Below are 16,247 nucleotides of genomic sequence, written 5' to 3'. Positions count from 1 at the left end.
GCAAGCTAGTAGAAACAGGCAACATTTATGATATAGTACCAGCATGTTAGCCTAAGTGATAAGCTAGTGGTTACCAAATATGGGAAAACTTGTTTCAACTCTTTAGGTTGGCACATTTTCAATGATGATAATGATGAAAGTTTAGATAGTGGAACTTAATTGGTTGCGTATATGCAATACTGGAAATATTTTAAATGGGAGCATAAAGACAAGGCATAATAAAATGTGAAACATTTTCTAGTTGAGAGAATGTCGTAGAATTAATATCACTCCTTACTGAAGTATTTTCCATTGAGGAAAGAAATAATTTTTTCATTTTGCATATTTCTTGATTCTTTTCAGCAATTTTTAGTAATCTCTTTTTCTATAATACGAAGCTGGCGGATTATTTGATATTTTTTATGTATTTGATTGTAGTGTCTGTTGAATAGAGTATAAAAAACACACGAGTTTATAAAACCTTTTAAAGAGATTCATGCTAAAATTTAGAATTAAAATTTGGAGGGTGAAATGTATAGATTCTCTAATTCAATAACCTCTGGTGTTATTGATCAAAATTTGGGTGGATCTTAAGCCTCATATACTTTGTCATGTGCCCCTCATGTATTTTGTCCTAATTGAGGAATTGAGGTCTGGTAAACAGGCTGGCTGCATACATAAGTTTACATAGTTTTTCTAATGTGTAAATGTATATTGGCCTCTTTTAATCAAAAATCCTCCATGAAACGTTTCTCCCAATAGGCAGATAGCCCTTGAGTTGCTTAGCCATAATCAAATAACCTAATCCTAAAATATCTTCAAAAATTTACACTGAAGCAAAAATTTTCTTTGATCAGGCATTGATCTTCTTCATTTTAAGTGAAACCAATTCCTTTGATGTGTACAGAATTGTATTACACAATGTATGTTTCCGTAATGTATAAATTTTCTGTCAAAAGTTTCTTACGAGACTTAACTGATAAGTTATAAATATTTTATTGTGTATTTTGGTGAAGTTGTTAAAATCACAATTGCATTAGTAAATCCAACCATATAACTTTTTAATTCTTAGATTATTTTTCATTTCTTTATTTAGCATCTTAGTAGTTCAATTTTGAAAAATTCCCCCCCTCTTTTAATTTTTTTTAATATGTATATTGTTATTGCACTGAAGTATCAAAAGAACGTAGGAAAGGCCTTCATTTAATAAATAGTTGTTAAATAAATACTGTTCATATTTTTTCTTTTCTTTTTTTTTTTTTTTAAATTTTAGATGTTATAAGTATATCTGTGATAAATGTATAGTATAATATGGTATAGCATAATATGAGAGAATTTTTTTATGCATTTTAAGAATATTTAGTTAATTTTTTCATTAAAAATACTAATAAACAGTTTGGCAAGAATGACTTTTTTATTTCTCATAATTACTCTTTCTTCCTTGCTGCTATTTTGGATATATTAATGGTAAGCTTAAAATATTTTAATTACTATGTTAAAGTAACTGTAGATCATTATAAGGTTAACAGATTTTAATACTAAATAATACTTACATAAATAAAGGCTTGTCTTTAAAGTTTGGTATTGATTTTAAAAGCACAAACTTTTGATTTATAATCCAGTGTGGGCATCTATTTACGAATTCAGCTTAGGGAAGGAGACTTGCGTGTTAGTCATCTTTCAAAATAAGCAGAATTTTTCTAATTCTAAACAATCATGCCCTACGTATCTGCTGATTCTTCATTCATAGTTAATTATCTTCAGTTTCTATATGTAGAACAGGAAAGAATACCAACAAAGAAAATTAATGTCTGCATGTTAAATTAAGTGACAGTGATATATAACACAGTGAAATACAGCCTTCAGATACTCCAAGTAAGCATGCTCCTATATGTGCTGTGTTCATGTGTGTTATCACAGCTTTCATGCTAAAAAATTCTTATTTACTGTAAACATGGGCTTGAAGCATCAGAATAAATGATACTTATAAAACCTGAAAACTAGTAGTGTGCTGATAGTGCCATAAAAAAGAAGGATTTTTTATTTCTGTTATTTAAAGTAGTTCATACTGTATAACACAGAAACTAATTTTCTTCCCTCACATTTTGTAGTTTAGGTTAAAATGTCTGAAAATTTTACACATATGCGAGATAATAGTGCATGGTATATTTTGAATTTCTTTTATTTTGTAATATAGTAGTAGGTAGTATAGTATAGTGTACAGTATATTTAATTAAATATGGCTAATACCTTTCAATACATAATTATCATTTAGCCACATTTTGTATGTTATGTAAATACATGTTTTATGCAGCGTTTGTCATTCATTATCCATGATTTCATGTAACGAGAAGAGGTCTTGGAAGGTGTTACTTACAGATACAAAAGGTACTACTATGTTTAAACAGAGCATTTTTAAAATTAATGTTGATCTGAAGTTGAATTTTTAAATTCATGTCTTCCTTTTTATTATGTAATGCTATTTGGTAATTTTCTAAGATATTTTTTAATTATAGATACAGGAATTTTTTATTACTGTAATGTATTCCATGCCCTTTTGTCAAATAGATATTTCGTTATTCATTTCGCCCTTTTGTAAAATAGATATTCGTATAGATATATAATATTTCGTTTTCCTCTTTAATAAGGATATTTTGAAATTGGGAGAGCACATCTGTCAATGTGAATCTACGAAGGCTATTATACTAGTAACAGGGTGTGTGGTGCTATATATAATAATGTGCAGGAACATATCAAACATATTAAAAGTTGCCCTGCTGTTCTCATAGTAATAATTGTAAAATTTGCATTGCAGTAAGAATGGATATTAATTTTGAATCAAAATGCTATTGCCAAATGCAACAATTTCTAACAGTGAAATTCTTCCTCTCTCTCTCTCTCCTTTTTTTTTTTTTTTTTTTTTGTGCTAAGAAATTAAAGAACATAAATATCAAACCCATCTTTGTATTTTTTCATGGCAGTAATTATGCTCTTCCAAAGATGATTTATTTATTTATTTATTTTTTATTTACAAAGAACAAAGAAACTGCACAAAATTTTTAACTCTTATTTATTACACTTAAGAAACTGATTGTCAGCTCCAAAATGAAACTGGTGAATTGCATGTCTGTAAGCACATAGATTGGCTGAAAAATGTTGAGACTGATTCTCTTATTCACTGACTGTGTGGACCCTGTACCAATTTTTTCTTAAATTCAGGTCTTTCGTACCAAATTACTTTTTTCATAGCATTTTATAAACAATTCATAAAATGTTATGTATCACTGTAGATATGAACTTTTTTCACTTTCTTACCTGAAGAAAAATTCTTGCCATATAACTGGCTTTTCAAAGTTCAGAATGCCTAACTATCACAGTCTGCATGTTGGGTAGTCAAAAGTTAGCAAATTATTTTGCAGGTGGTACTGGTAATGCCATAACAGCGTCATTCAGCTTAGCATTATCCTTGGTGAAAACTATTCTTTTTCATCCAAATCTAGATATTTCTTTATTGTAGCTTACAAAAATTGTTTTCAAAATGTTTATTAAGTTGAATTTCAGATTGCCTTACTTATCATTCATATATTGTAAACATTAAATATTCTGTACTTTATTTTGGATTTGCAGTAGATGATGTTGTATATCTGAAAATCTGCCTACATGGTACATTATTTGTTCCACAATTCTTTAATGCTTCAAATGATTTTTTTTTCACTGCATGAATTTCTTGTGCTGGTAAAATAGAAATTGTTTCCATTTCATTTAAAGGGGAAATTTGCTGCAAATTCATATACAACTAAACCAGCGAAAAAACTGCATAGCTAAGCTTTTAATAATGAAATAATTTCTTTATTAAATAAGTGCAAAAAGTGTCCATAGGATACTAATTCAGAAGTCAAACAACAAAAATCAGCGTTATATTTTCAAATTTTTCGCAGGCCTAGTTTCGATGGTTTTACCGAACCACCATCCTCAGCTGCAAAACCGCAAATGAACAAGATAGGAAATAATGACTAGATAAGATAAGAAAGCCTGGACAGTAATCACCAAGTGGCACCATCTGTTGATGAAACCAGAACTAAAACATAATTTCTTTAAAGGCCGAAAGCAAAGATGGATTGGAATTAGGATCGTTAACTAGAACAGAAAGATTTTTTTGAATGTGAAATACCTCTAGAAAATCCAGTTCTCCAATGGAAGATGTTTTTTGAATAATTTTGGCAGCAGAAAAATTGAAAGTGGGATTTTTGGACCAACAATATTGAGCAACAGAAGACTTCTGTGTTTCTTTTTTCTTAACATATGCCTCAAGTTCCTTGACGCGAAATTTTAAGGCTCTCTTAATTTGGCCAATGTAAATTAAACCACACTGGCAAGGAATCGTATAAATACCCCAGGAATTCATATCCAGAATGGGGTCCTTGAGTATGGAACTCAGAATTTTATTGATGGAAGAATACACAACCCGAAAGTTAAATTTCTGCAATATATGTACAACTTTATAGCTAATTAATGAAAAGAAGAGAATGACGACAGAATTTTTATAATCTCCTAAAACAAGAGTGTGTCTTTTAGTGTGTTGAGATGAGAATTTTTTAACTGCTTGATTAATAATGTTCGGTGAAAAGCCCCTGCCAGTAGCTATTGCTTTTAAATAATTTAGTTCTTCATCAAGGGCTAGTTTGGAGGAGCAAACTTGAAGAGCATGGAAAACATAGGAATAAAATGAAGCTAACTATTGTTTAGTCGGATGACATGATTTAAAGTGTGGTGGAAGGCAAACTGATGAAGGTTTACGGTAAACCGTAGTACTGAAGTTGGATGTGTTACGTGTGACCAGAATGTCAAGAAACGGAAGAGAATATCAAGTCTCAAGTGAACTGAGTAGCAGGATCAATAGAATTCATTGTTGAAGGAACTTTCTTTAAATCATCTTTATTACCTTCAAACAGGGTAAAAGTATTGTCTACGTAGCGGAACCATGCCCGGGAAGTTTAAAGTTTCAAACAATTTTGATTCATAATAATGTATGTAGATATCAGCCAGCATGAGACTGAGGGGCCTTCCTGTGGCTAATCCATCAGTTTGCTTGTAATATTTATTTTAGAAAACAAAATGTGCCAGTGTGGTTTAATTTACATTGGCCAAACTAAGAGAGCCTTAAAATTTTGCGTCAAGGAACATGAGGCATATGTTAGAAAAAAAGAAACACAGAAGTCTTCTGTTGCTCAATATTGTTGGTCCGAAAATCACACTTTAAATTTTTCTGCTGCCAAAATTATTCAAAAAACATCTTCCTTTGGAGAATTGGATTTTCTAGAGACATTTCACATTAAAAAAAATCTTTCTGTTCTAGTTAACGATCCTAATTCCAATCCGTCTTTGCCTTCGGCCTTTAAAGAAATTATGCTTTAGTTCTGGTTTCATCAACAGATGGCGCCACTTGGTTATTGCTGTCCAGACTTTCTTATCTTATCTAGTCATTATTTCCTATCTTGTTCATTTGCAGTTTTGCAGCTGCGGATGGTGGTTTGGTAAAACCATCGAAACTAGTCCTGCGAAAATTTTGAAAATATAACGCTTATTTTTGTTGTTTGACTTCTGAATTAGTATTTATTCGGCGTGTTATTGTGTCTTGCCCATAGGATGTTAAAATCTTTTTTTGTAGAATATTTTAACAGTTCTCCCTACCATTTAAAATAACAAAATCCTTGCCACCCAGACAGTTGCTGGTTAATGATGCTGACTGCCATTCCAAAGGGCCTGGTTTGAATCTTGAAGATGGAATGGATGTTTGTAAATGTATAGTGTCTGTGAAGCATGGGGTATATACATGGGGCACTCAAAATATTTGGTGAGCCGAAAGTACTTAGCATCCCCCAGGGTGCTGTCTTTCAGAATTGGTACGAACCTTCAGTCGTACTGTTGTCTTGTACAGGACTCGAGATTTATGCCAATGTACAGAATTGTGACAGATACAATTTTGTACACCTTGCGATGATAAAATTTGTGAAATTGTTCTGATTAGCTCAGACAAATGAGATTAGCAACAACAATACAATGCCTTACTACTGTTATGTTTAGCAGTTTATTTTAAATATGATTTTGGTTGGATATTTTGATTCTCTGGTGATAAATTTAAGCCAATTGTATTGTATAGCATAATACTATTCCAAATATTAAACTGAAGTCTAAATATGCAAATGAAATCTCACTTTTTGCGATTTTTAATATTTTTTCAATAAATTTCCTTTTAAATGAAAAAAAGTAATAATGATACTTTTATTAAGAATTAGATCTTATTCTGAAGTTTTGCAGAATCAGAACGCAAACTTTTATGCTTTTATATAATTTGTAAGCTATTGACCTATAAATTTTTAGATTTTTTCTTTTTTTCTCTTAAGAAAAGGGAGGGGGAAGGGATATATTTTCCTGTTTAGAAAGTATGCATTTTATTTTCTATTTAATGCAAGAAGTATATGTAACTCTGGTTAGTTAAATAGAATTTGTGATAAATAAAATCTGTCAAACTGTGCCAATACATTGATGATTGAAATAAAGGAAACTGATACTATTAAGAACAGTTAATCATTAAAACTACAAATCATTTCAGATACTCCTCCAACTTCTCGTCCAACTCGTCCTTCAGGAGCTTGCGCCAGAGAGGAAGCAACTTGTCAAAATGGTGAATGTATTCCTTGGGAATATGCTTGTGATGGAGATTTTGACTGTACTGACCAATCTGATGAGTTGAATTGTGGTTAGTATTTGCTAATTGGAAAACTTTATTGAAAATGCTTGAATTGCAAAAAATTGTTGTTAAATTGTTGCTTAGTAAAGAAATCATTTTGAAATATAATTAATCTTCCATGCCAATAATATTTTTATTACTCAGTGAAGAGTTTTAAAGTATTTTTAATTTTTTACCATCCTAATTAGTTATAATATTGAAAAAGTGTTAATGTGACAGTTTTACTGCTAGTGTCAAAAATTCTATAATTCATTTCATTGTACTATGTATCTATATTTCTGTATCATTATAGGTGCAGTATTTATTTTAAAGTTTTCATTTCATTAGGAGTATTTGTTGAAACTGATTATTATTTAGCTTAATTATGTTATTTAATGCTTCGAAGGAAACCCCTTGAAATGTTTGTTTTTTTTAGTTTGTAGATTTGTTATCCTTGCAGAATATATATTTTCTATTTAAAAGAAATATTTATTGCAATCCTCATGTGCAAGTAATCTAGTGAGAAGAAAAAATATGTAGTTATGTTTTGAATAATTAAGCCTTTTATTTATTAAATAAGTGCTCAATCAATGTGAAATCGATTTGTGATGAAACTAATAATGTTTCAAGTTATTTTTCTTGTTTTAAATAACTCACTGTAAACTATTTAAGTTCTGTATTTTATATTTTTGAGCGATTACTTCTTAAATTAATAGGCTTCTACTAACTATTTAGCTAAAATTGTTTCGAATATTAAACTGGCATTTACATATGAGGATCAGATTGCTGTTCTTAACATTTATATTTTTGAAACTTTAAACAAATGCAGTGTTGTATTGCATTTTTAAATTTTCAAATTGCAGTTTTTTTTAAAATTTATATTATTATACATTATTATTTTGTTAAAAACATGCACAAATTAGCCATGGTTTAGGTTGGGGGGGGAGACTAGCTTGTTAATAAATTAAGCACATAATATGACATTTAATAAAAGGTGTAAGCCCTTGATAAAATTATTAAACCATGTATTTGCATTTTCTGTATAGAGATCAAAATCATTTGTATCATGATCAAAGTTATGCATTTGCATTTTCTCTGTAGAGAGTAGTGTTTCAAGGATTCTTCTTCATTCTGTATTGTGTATTTTAAAGATATGTAGAATTATAACACGTTTTGAAATGTATTCAAGGTTCTATGGAACTGGGAGCTATTTATTATAATAACAATAGTTTTTATTTTCAGATTATCAGTTTCAGTGTCAACCTAATGAATTCCAATGTGAGAACAAGAAATGTGTGTTAAAAGTTTGGCGTTGTGATGGAGATAATGATTGCTTTGACAATAGTGATGAAAAATCTTGCAGTAAGTTTCCCTTTAATGTACAAATATCTGTGGGTCTCATGTACATTAGAAAAATCTACAAGCATTTTTTAATAATTAATCTTAAAATTAATTAGTCTTCTTTGTAAGATTTTATGAACAGTATTGCCTAATGATCTAGTTTATATTTTAGATCCATTTATAAATATTTTAAGTAATATAATAAATAATTTTATTGTTTATTTATTTTCATTTATTCTGTTGATACTATTTGATGCTCAACATCATCAGTCATCCTTTCGTGGCTATAGCAGTTATTCTCAACCACTGTGCCATGAGATTTTTGAAGTGTACCTCCAAATTTTAAGAATGCATATGATATATATATATATAACTGAAAGATTTTAGATTATACCCAAAGGGGCATTTTTTTAACATTTTGTGTGTTACCTTTATTTATTAAATATCATGTTCTTTGCACTTAAACCACATAAAGTTCAGTTCAACAGCAGTATCACAAAATATTTTTAAAATATCATATCTTTAGAATTTCCAATAGACAGGCTCGTGTGCTGGAGATAAAAATGTTATTCTTCCGTACAGTGTTGCCATTGCTCACTTTGAAATTCTTGAGTTTGTTTATCAAAAGTTCGTTAAATTTTTACAAATTGTAAAATAGGTAATAAAACAAATTCAATATTCGGGCTTCCAGGTGCCCATGTTCGGGTGGAGGAGTACATTATTCAAAATTCAATGGCTCTAGGTGTTGTTGTTTTTTCATAATGCGAGAAACATGCAATCATCCATGCACATTCTTCATTAAACTTCTTTAATGCAAGGTGATAATATTTGGTAGTAACAATTTAAAAAGTGATACACCGCTTATAGTGAACTGGGAAAAACTGCCCCTTTGCGCTAAAAATTATTTTGTATATGCTTATATGCATAGTGTGATAGTTCTCATGCAATACCCAATTTGTTTAATTTCTTTCTGATTCAGTACTTGATTTTCTACACATTAACATCATGAGATGCTACTGCAAATATCCATACATAAGCTACATCAGACTAGTATTTCAATCAGTTCTTATTTCTGAATGAAGATTTGAAAATTGACTTTCAAGTTGAGTTGAGAAAGGTCAGCCAGTTTTAACACATCTTGGGCTAGTCTCGGACTGTTATTTTAACCAAAATACAGAATGTGTAATCCCAAACACATCTGGCAAAAAACCATAACAATAAATTTGAAATATGCATGACAGTTACAGTTCTAGATTTAACCCAAACAAATCTATTCTGGCCACATCAGTGAACACTATGCATCGAGGGGGGGACTATTCAGATATTTCATGTTGCAAAATTTGCAGTTGAAGGTTTTTCTCTTGAAAAGAATGAGAATAAATTAATCCCTTATCTTCAAATCTTTGATTAAGATTGTTAAGATTTTTTAAGATTGCAATAATTCTTTATTTCCACCTCACATACCTCATATCTGATGCAATTTTATCAACTAGTCTTCCTCTTCACCTGTAGTGAGCACTTATTCACTCTTCTCTTATAATATAATATAACCGTTCTTTCATTTGCTTCACAGTTAGGGCTTAATTTCTAAAAGTAAAAGTGCCGGAGCCCTATGGAAGATCATCAGGAAAGAGGAACAATTGGTAAATCAATAAATAAAATGACTATTAAAATCATTAATAATTTAAAAATTAAATAGTTAATGGTAATCAAGTTAATTAATAACTATTTAATTGAAATGATTAATTAATATTTAATTATTATTTAATTGATAATTGTTTAATCCATTCATAATTAATTTATTTAAATAATTAAAAATTAAAGTAATTAAATTATTAAGCTTAAATAAAATGTAAAGATATAAATTAAAATTTAATAAGCAATTTTTAATATAATTTTATTGCTAAAAATAAAATTTTCGAGATCAAATTTCTACTGAAATTGTTGTTCAGTTACAAAACGAAGGGCCGGAGCCTTCTTATTTAGGATTCCGGTGCGCTCCAACTAAAATTAGAATTTATTCCAAAAACTAAGAAGTACCGGAGCCGGGCTCTGGCACAATTTAAGCTGTGTTCATGGTAATGTAAAGCAATTAAGGTTTTTATAATATTCTTAGGTATTTTGTTGCTTTTTTTAGTAACATGAATATTCATATTATTAATTTATTATTCATTTTAATTAACTGATAGTGTTTGAATATAGAAATCATTGAATTTGATCATGGAAAATCAGGGGAATTAAAAACTGAATGTCATTGGAAACTGCCTTGGTAGTCTTATTTTTGTGTATCATTTGGTAAAAAAAAAAAAAAAAAAAAAAAATGTTGTGACTAAAAGATGTTACGAATTATACAGAGCCCTTTGTTTTGAAAGAATTTAATAAGTTTTTCTATTAAGTCTATGTTTTTGCAAATCTTTATTATAAAAAAAGGGTTTATGATTGAAAGAGTGTTAGTATTAATCATATGATAATAATATTTGGGTCATTCGATATTTTATACAGCATTTTGATGGCACCTTTTGGTTCTTAACATAGCTTCATTGTTCCTTTAACTCATCAGTAGTTTAAAGAATTAGTGTCATGTATTGCTTTTCATTTATTTTTGATTTTGTAGGATATTTCACAATCACTTTGATCTTAGATCACAATCTTAGATTCCTTTATTTCATCCTTAGATGCACAATAAAGGCACTTTCCTGTGTTGCATATCATCAAGTTATTGAATATCATCAATAACTCTTCAATATAGTAAAATTTTTTAATAATGCAAAATAATTCTATTTAGCTTGGAAATACTGCTTTTTTTGTTACATTGAATAATGTGATATATGTAATATTTTCTATTTTCATACTGACAGCTCCTAATCCAGCTGGATCACCATGTCGTTATGATGAATATCGTTGTTTATCTGGAGATCAATGTATTCCCAAAGCATTTCAATGTGATGGTGAATTTGATTGTCAAGACAAATCTGATGAAATTGGCTGTGGTAAGATTATTGTAATACTAATAGTGTTATAGGGCTGTAATACTAATAGTGTTAACATAACATTGGCTTAGTTCTGTTCTATATCAGTGATGTGTTGACATACATTAAATGTTTTTTATTTGAAAGTTGTCATATGGAAGCATACTCAAGTAATTTGCAATATGAAACCTCACGTAACTGAACTTGTGAGTTAATTGTAGTAACTGAACTTCTGTCTTAGCTTAGTTAATGCAGCAAATCAATGAGTTAAAAAATATATCATCTCCAAGTACTTTATTTAATTCTTTGATAGTAAATACATTTTTTTTATGATTATGAATGATTTTGTATACTGTATGACAAAGTAGAGAACTACTCAGAAAATAACTTTCGGATATCTGCATTCATTGTTAGATTATGTTAGCTATTTGATTTATACCGATAAACTTCCTGAAGTTGTTAAGCTACACAAAATGGAAACATACTAGATTTCAGGTGATTATTAAAAACGTTTTAATGCATGCAAAGTTTCCTGTTTCATTAAGAGTGACTTTAAAATAACATTGCTAGATAAGCAGATAAATTTAATAGTAATAAAACTGTTCAAAATGCCACTCAAAGAAAAATGAAATGATGATAATCATTTTAGTTAACTAATTATTAACTTACTATCAGATTTTTGAACTAATATTTTATTCTAAATAAAAATTCTTGATATTTATTCTATTAATAATTATTTGGTAATTATTCTATTCTTCTTTGAGGTTAATTATAAAATTTCATTTATTTTAGGTGGTTTTATTTTTTTAACCATTTTACAACTAAGCAAGCTTTGAAATTTTGTATCAAGGAACCTGACACTTAGCATTCAAGAAAACTTAAACACTCTATTGCAGAGGTTCTCTACCTTTTGACTAACGCGTACTATCTAAACAAAAATTGAAAAACCTTTTGAACAAAGCTCAAATCGCATAAATTTATGAGTGTTGTAGAAAAGCCTCAATCAGGAAGTTGGATTTTTAATTTTTGAATTTAATAGTTAAAAGTACTTTGTTTCTTTGCATACCACCTATTTTTCTCTTGCATATCACCGGTTGAGAACCCCTGCTCTCTAGTATAATATTATTAGAAAATCATGTCTTCCATTTTTCCGCTGTGAAAATTATCCAAAAGTCTTCATTTGCTTAATTTTTGAAATGTATTTTGGGAATGTTTTCTGTACTTATAAAAATCTTTTTGATTAATTATCAAAATTCTAACTTCTTGTTTTACTTAACCTATTCAAGCTGGATCTTAAATTGTTTGACATTCACCTTGCCATCAACAGATGACATTATGTGCTTCATATGTTATGAATTCTTCCCCCTTTTTTTTACAAAATATTTTGAAATACTCTATTTTTGTTTTCACATGGCTTCATTCACCATGCAGTCAAGAGGAATGCTTGGTCAGATTCTTTAAAATATGTCTTATCATCTTTTATGCCTATTATGCTAATTCTTATTGTTATTTTTGCCTTTCTTCTTGTGTAATGTGTGTTTATGTGTTTGTATGTAAAATATATAATATTACTTTTAATAGCTGCACCAACTATAACACAGCCACCACCTGAAACATTAACTGTTGAAGAAGATGAAACTGTTACAATTATTTGCACTGCTGTTGGCAACCCAACACCTATAATCAGTTGGCGACTTAATTGGGGAAACATACCACCTGGACCACGTGTTTCTGTAACTAGCGAAAATGGACGTGGTACTGTAACCATACGTAATGCCAGGCAAACTGATCAAGGAGCATGGAGTTGTGAGGCCATAAATAGTAAAGACAGTGTATTGGCTATCCCAGATACTGTATTAGTGGTAAAACGTAAGCATTTTATTTTTAACTGCAATTTTAGGTTGAATGACTGTATGAATATAGTTTGTGACTTCAGTTCTGTTTTCTTTGTAGCAAAAGCTGGAGTATGTCGACCTCCTCTGTTTAATGAAAAAGCTACAGTCTCTTCTGATTGTTTGAGATGTTTCTGCTTTGGTGTAACAGAAGCTTGTTATAGTAGTAGTCTGCATCTTATCAGTGTTAGTATTTTTTTTAATGTTTGTTTAAAGTTTTTCTAATGCATTTTTTTATATTATTTATTCATCCATATATAAAATAGATTTCTATCTCTGCTTATTAGTATATGGTCATTTTTTGGAAAGATTTCTAAATATGAATGTTCTTAATATATTAGTTTTGAGAAATATATTCTTTAAATTGAAATTCTGTAAATTATTCATGGATATAGAAAATTTTTTATTACTAACAGTATAACCAAATTTTTATTAGAAGTATTGAATGTGTAATGTTGGAACTTCTGTGCTTTTAATTAAAAATTAATTCATTTTTTACTCTAAAACATGCTGCATGTTTAATTAAGTATTTTATCTTATTTATCTGTTCTCACCCTGAAATTGCTCTCTCTGGCAAAGAAGAAAATGCATGTATGAAATGACTAGGCTGTAAAAATTTTAGAACAATGTAACTTAAATTATAATTGTCTGATATTGCATTAGTTTGATTTTTATCTATATCTATCTATCTCTCTATGTATATTCGTCTATCTGTCTATAGATATAAATGTATATAACAAATTATATGTATAATTATACAGTAAAATATTCTTAAGATTAATGATTTATCTTATAATTCTCATTATATAATAAATTATTCTTAAATTTCCAATTACTCCATTTTTTAATATTTTCTTTATAGCCTTTTTTTTAGTGAAATTCATTTATGATATTCTGAACATGCTGAAGTAGTATGTTGTGGGTGTCCATTTATGTTCATCATATTTTCTGCATTCTGAATTTAAAGTGTGTTAATCACTGTTCTGTTGTATGTCCTGTATATAGAATACATTTAATTACTCACTTTTTGCATTTTAGATACCACTCCAAACTGAAATATCAATTGTTGCATTACAAAAAGATGCAAGAGGTAACTATGAAGATGTTGGCCAACGATATCCTCCAAATCAGAATGCGATTCAATATAATTCTGCCAATCGAGAATACAAAGTGGAAGGTCATGTTCGTAATGATGCACCTCTTGATGTATATTACTATTGGAGCTTACCTCCTGAATTCCTGGGAAATCAGGTATTTACATTAACCTTTTTTACTATATAAGCTAGATTAGTGTAACTTTTTTTTCACTAAACACCAATATGTATTTTATGTTCAGAGTATCACAGGAATTAAATTTCTTACCTTATTTTTTTTCTTTTCTTTTTAGATCAGCTAGAAATGTCCTAAAATATTTATGTAGACCCTAAATTGATATTACTAGTTTTAGTTATTTCTTTACCATGATTTTGACTTATCTCATATTTATATCGCTTGAAAAATATAATACCTATGTGTACATTTGCATAAATTTAACATTTTTAGAATATTTAATTGATACTATGTTTTATAGATGTTTAAAATAACTTGTTATTTACAACTATAATTAAATTTATATTTGTTTTTTTGGGGAGGAGGGTATATGTGGAACCATTGGAAAAAATCTTAAGACTATTTTAACTTAGAAAAAGCATCCTAGAGCTTTAGTCTAAAACGTAAGCATACGGACAACATTTAGTGTCATATTATAATGGTCACATATTCTGTTTGTGCATACATTTAAGTAACAGAATGTAATAAAAGTAATAAAGGGTTTGAAGTTTGAAGTTACATGAGGCTGTGAATTCAAAAATTTCATGATACATTTTTTGTTCACAGTGCTCACTGATTGTTAAATATGCATTTTGAAAAGTTATCTTTTGAAACATTATTTGCAATTATTCCATTGATGAAATTTATTTTAAAACTTTTATAAAATGAGTACATGTGAAAATAAAGATCATTCTTAAATGTTTAGCTCAACAGTTATGGAGGATATATTCGTTACATATTCAGATATTCAGCACCATTCCTTCCAAAGCCTCCCAGGATAGCAGACTTTATTATAAGAGGAAATGGAATCACGCTATACCATGTTCTGAAGCAACCTTATGGACCTCAACGTGATAACAATGTTGAAGTTCGCTTCTGGGAAGTAAGTCACCTTTATTTCTTTTTTAAATATAGTGAATTTTATGTACAACAATGTATGTTTTGCATTAATTTCATTTGATGCATAATAGAATACTTAACATGCCATTATATCAGAATCTAGAAGTTCATTTATTAATATAACTTTTCATATAGATCAATGCTAAAATATTTCAAAACAATGTAAAAAATATATTTGCCTTTTTCTTAAGCATGCAACTTATTTTTGTTGCTGATTTATTAAATTTCTATCTAAAAGATTAATTTTATCACTGACTATTTATTTAAAGCAAGATTAATTTTATTTTGCTGTCAAGGATTTTCTCTGAACTTTACTGCAGTTTTTTATTTCAACTTTTAAAGGTAACAAATATTGAAATGAAAAAATTTCAAAAATTTTTTATATTTTAAGTATAATTTGTTATTTTTTAATTAAAAGAAAGTTATTTAAAATTAATATCTATTATTAGTTTGTTTTCTAAACAGTTATTACATCTTATATTGAAGCTAATTAATATCTTCAAAATGCTATTTTATATTTAATTCTAATTCAGATGCCTTGCTTTTATTTATTTATTTATTTTTATTTAACAAGAAAGTTTTTTTTTTTTTTTTTTTAAGTAAAGCTTCCAGTATTCTTAAATTTCACTGTTGCATAACTGTTTTTCAAAATTTCATAAGTAAATAAAATGTACTGTTTTTAAAGTATTTATTTAGCTATCTTTTTGAATAATAATAATAATAATAAAAAAACTTAAGTAATTAAAAAAATGAAAAATATAAAATAGAAATTTACATGTACTGGTAACTTCTCTTTAAATACAAATAATAATCAGAAAAACATTTGCAACACGGTTCTAATTATGATATCCATATGAAATTTACAAGATAGATTACGTTATGCAACCCACCTAAAGCATTTAAATATTGTGGAATAATAAAATGAATGAAATGTGATAGTAGGTACAGATGCTCTTCACCTTATGAACAAGTTACATTCCAAGTGATCATTCGTACCACCAGTTTATCTGTAAAATGCTACTAGGTTTTATACACATACCTCATAGTGATATTTGGGAGGTAACAGCTATAAATACTGTGACATAAATAATTAAAAATACTAAGAAAATAAATAATATATTTTAATGT

General features: G+C 28.6%; 1 protein-coding gene across 27 annotated transcripts in view; it reads left to right on the top strand.

The window, feature by feature from the left end:
• trol (terribly reduced optic lobes) overlaps positions 1–16,247 on the top strand; it is a 743,500-nt gene that overhangs the window by 499,771 nt on the left and 227,482 nt on the right. For all 27 annotated transcript variants that reach the window (XM_085823935.1, XM_085823887.1, XM_085823928.1 and 24 more), the window contains 7 exons: positions 6,593–6,739; positions 7,952–8,071; positions 10,909–11,040; positions 12,601–12,888; positions 12,973–13,097; positions 13,950–14,162; positions 14,926–15,102. In XM_085823935.1, coding sequence (XP_085680061.1) covers positions 6,593–6,739; positions 7,952–8,071; positions 10,909–11,040; positions 12,601–12,888; positions 12,973–13,097; positions 13,950–14,162; positions 14,926–15,102 — 1,202 coding nt within the window. The remainder of the gene's footprint in view (positions 1–6,592; positions 6,740–7,951; positions 8,072–10,908; positions 11,041–12,600; positions 12,889–12,972; positions 13,098–13,949; positions 14,163–14,925; positions 15,103–16,247) is intronic.

Source organism: Stegodyphus dumicola, chromosome 1 (genome assembly GCF_044657685.1).
Source record: "Stegodyphus dumicola isolate Sdum_Otavi_A_Nest chromosome 1, ASM4465768v1".
Classification (NCBI taxonomy): Eukaryota; Metazoa; Arthropoda; class Arachnida; order Araneae; family Eresidae; genus Stegodyphus; species Stegodyphus dumicola.
Note: the sequence above shows the minus strand (reverse complement) of the source record. Positions and strands in the feature narration are given on the sequence as shown.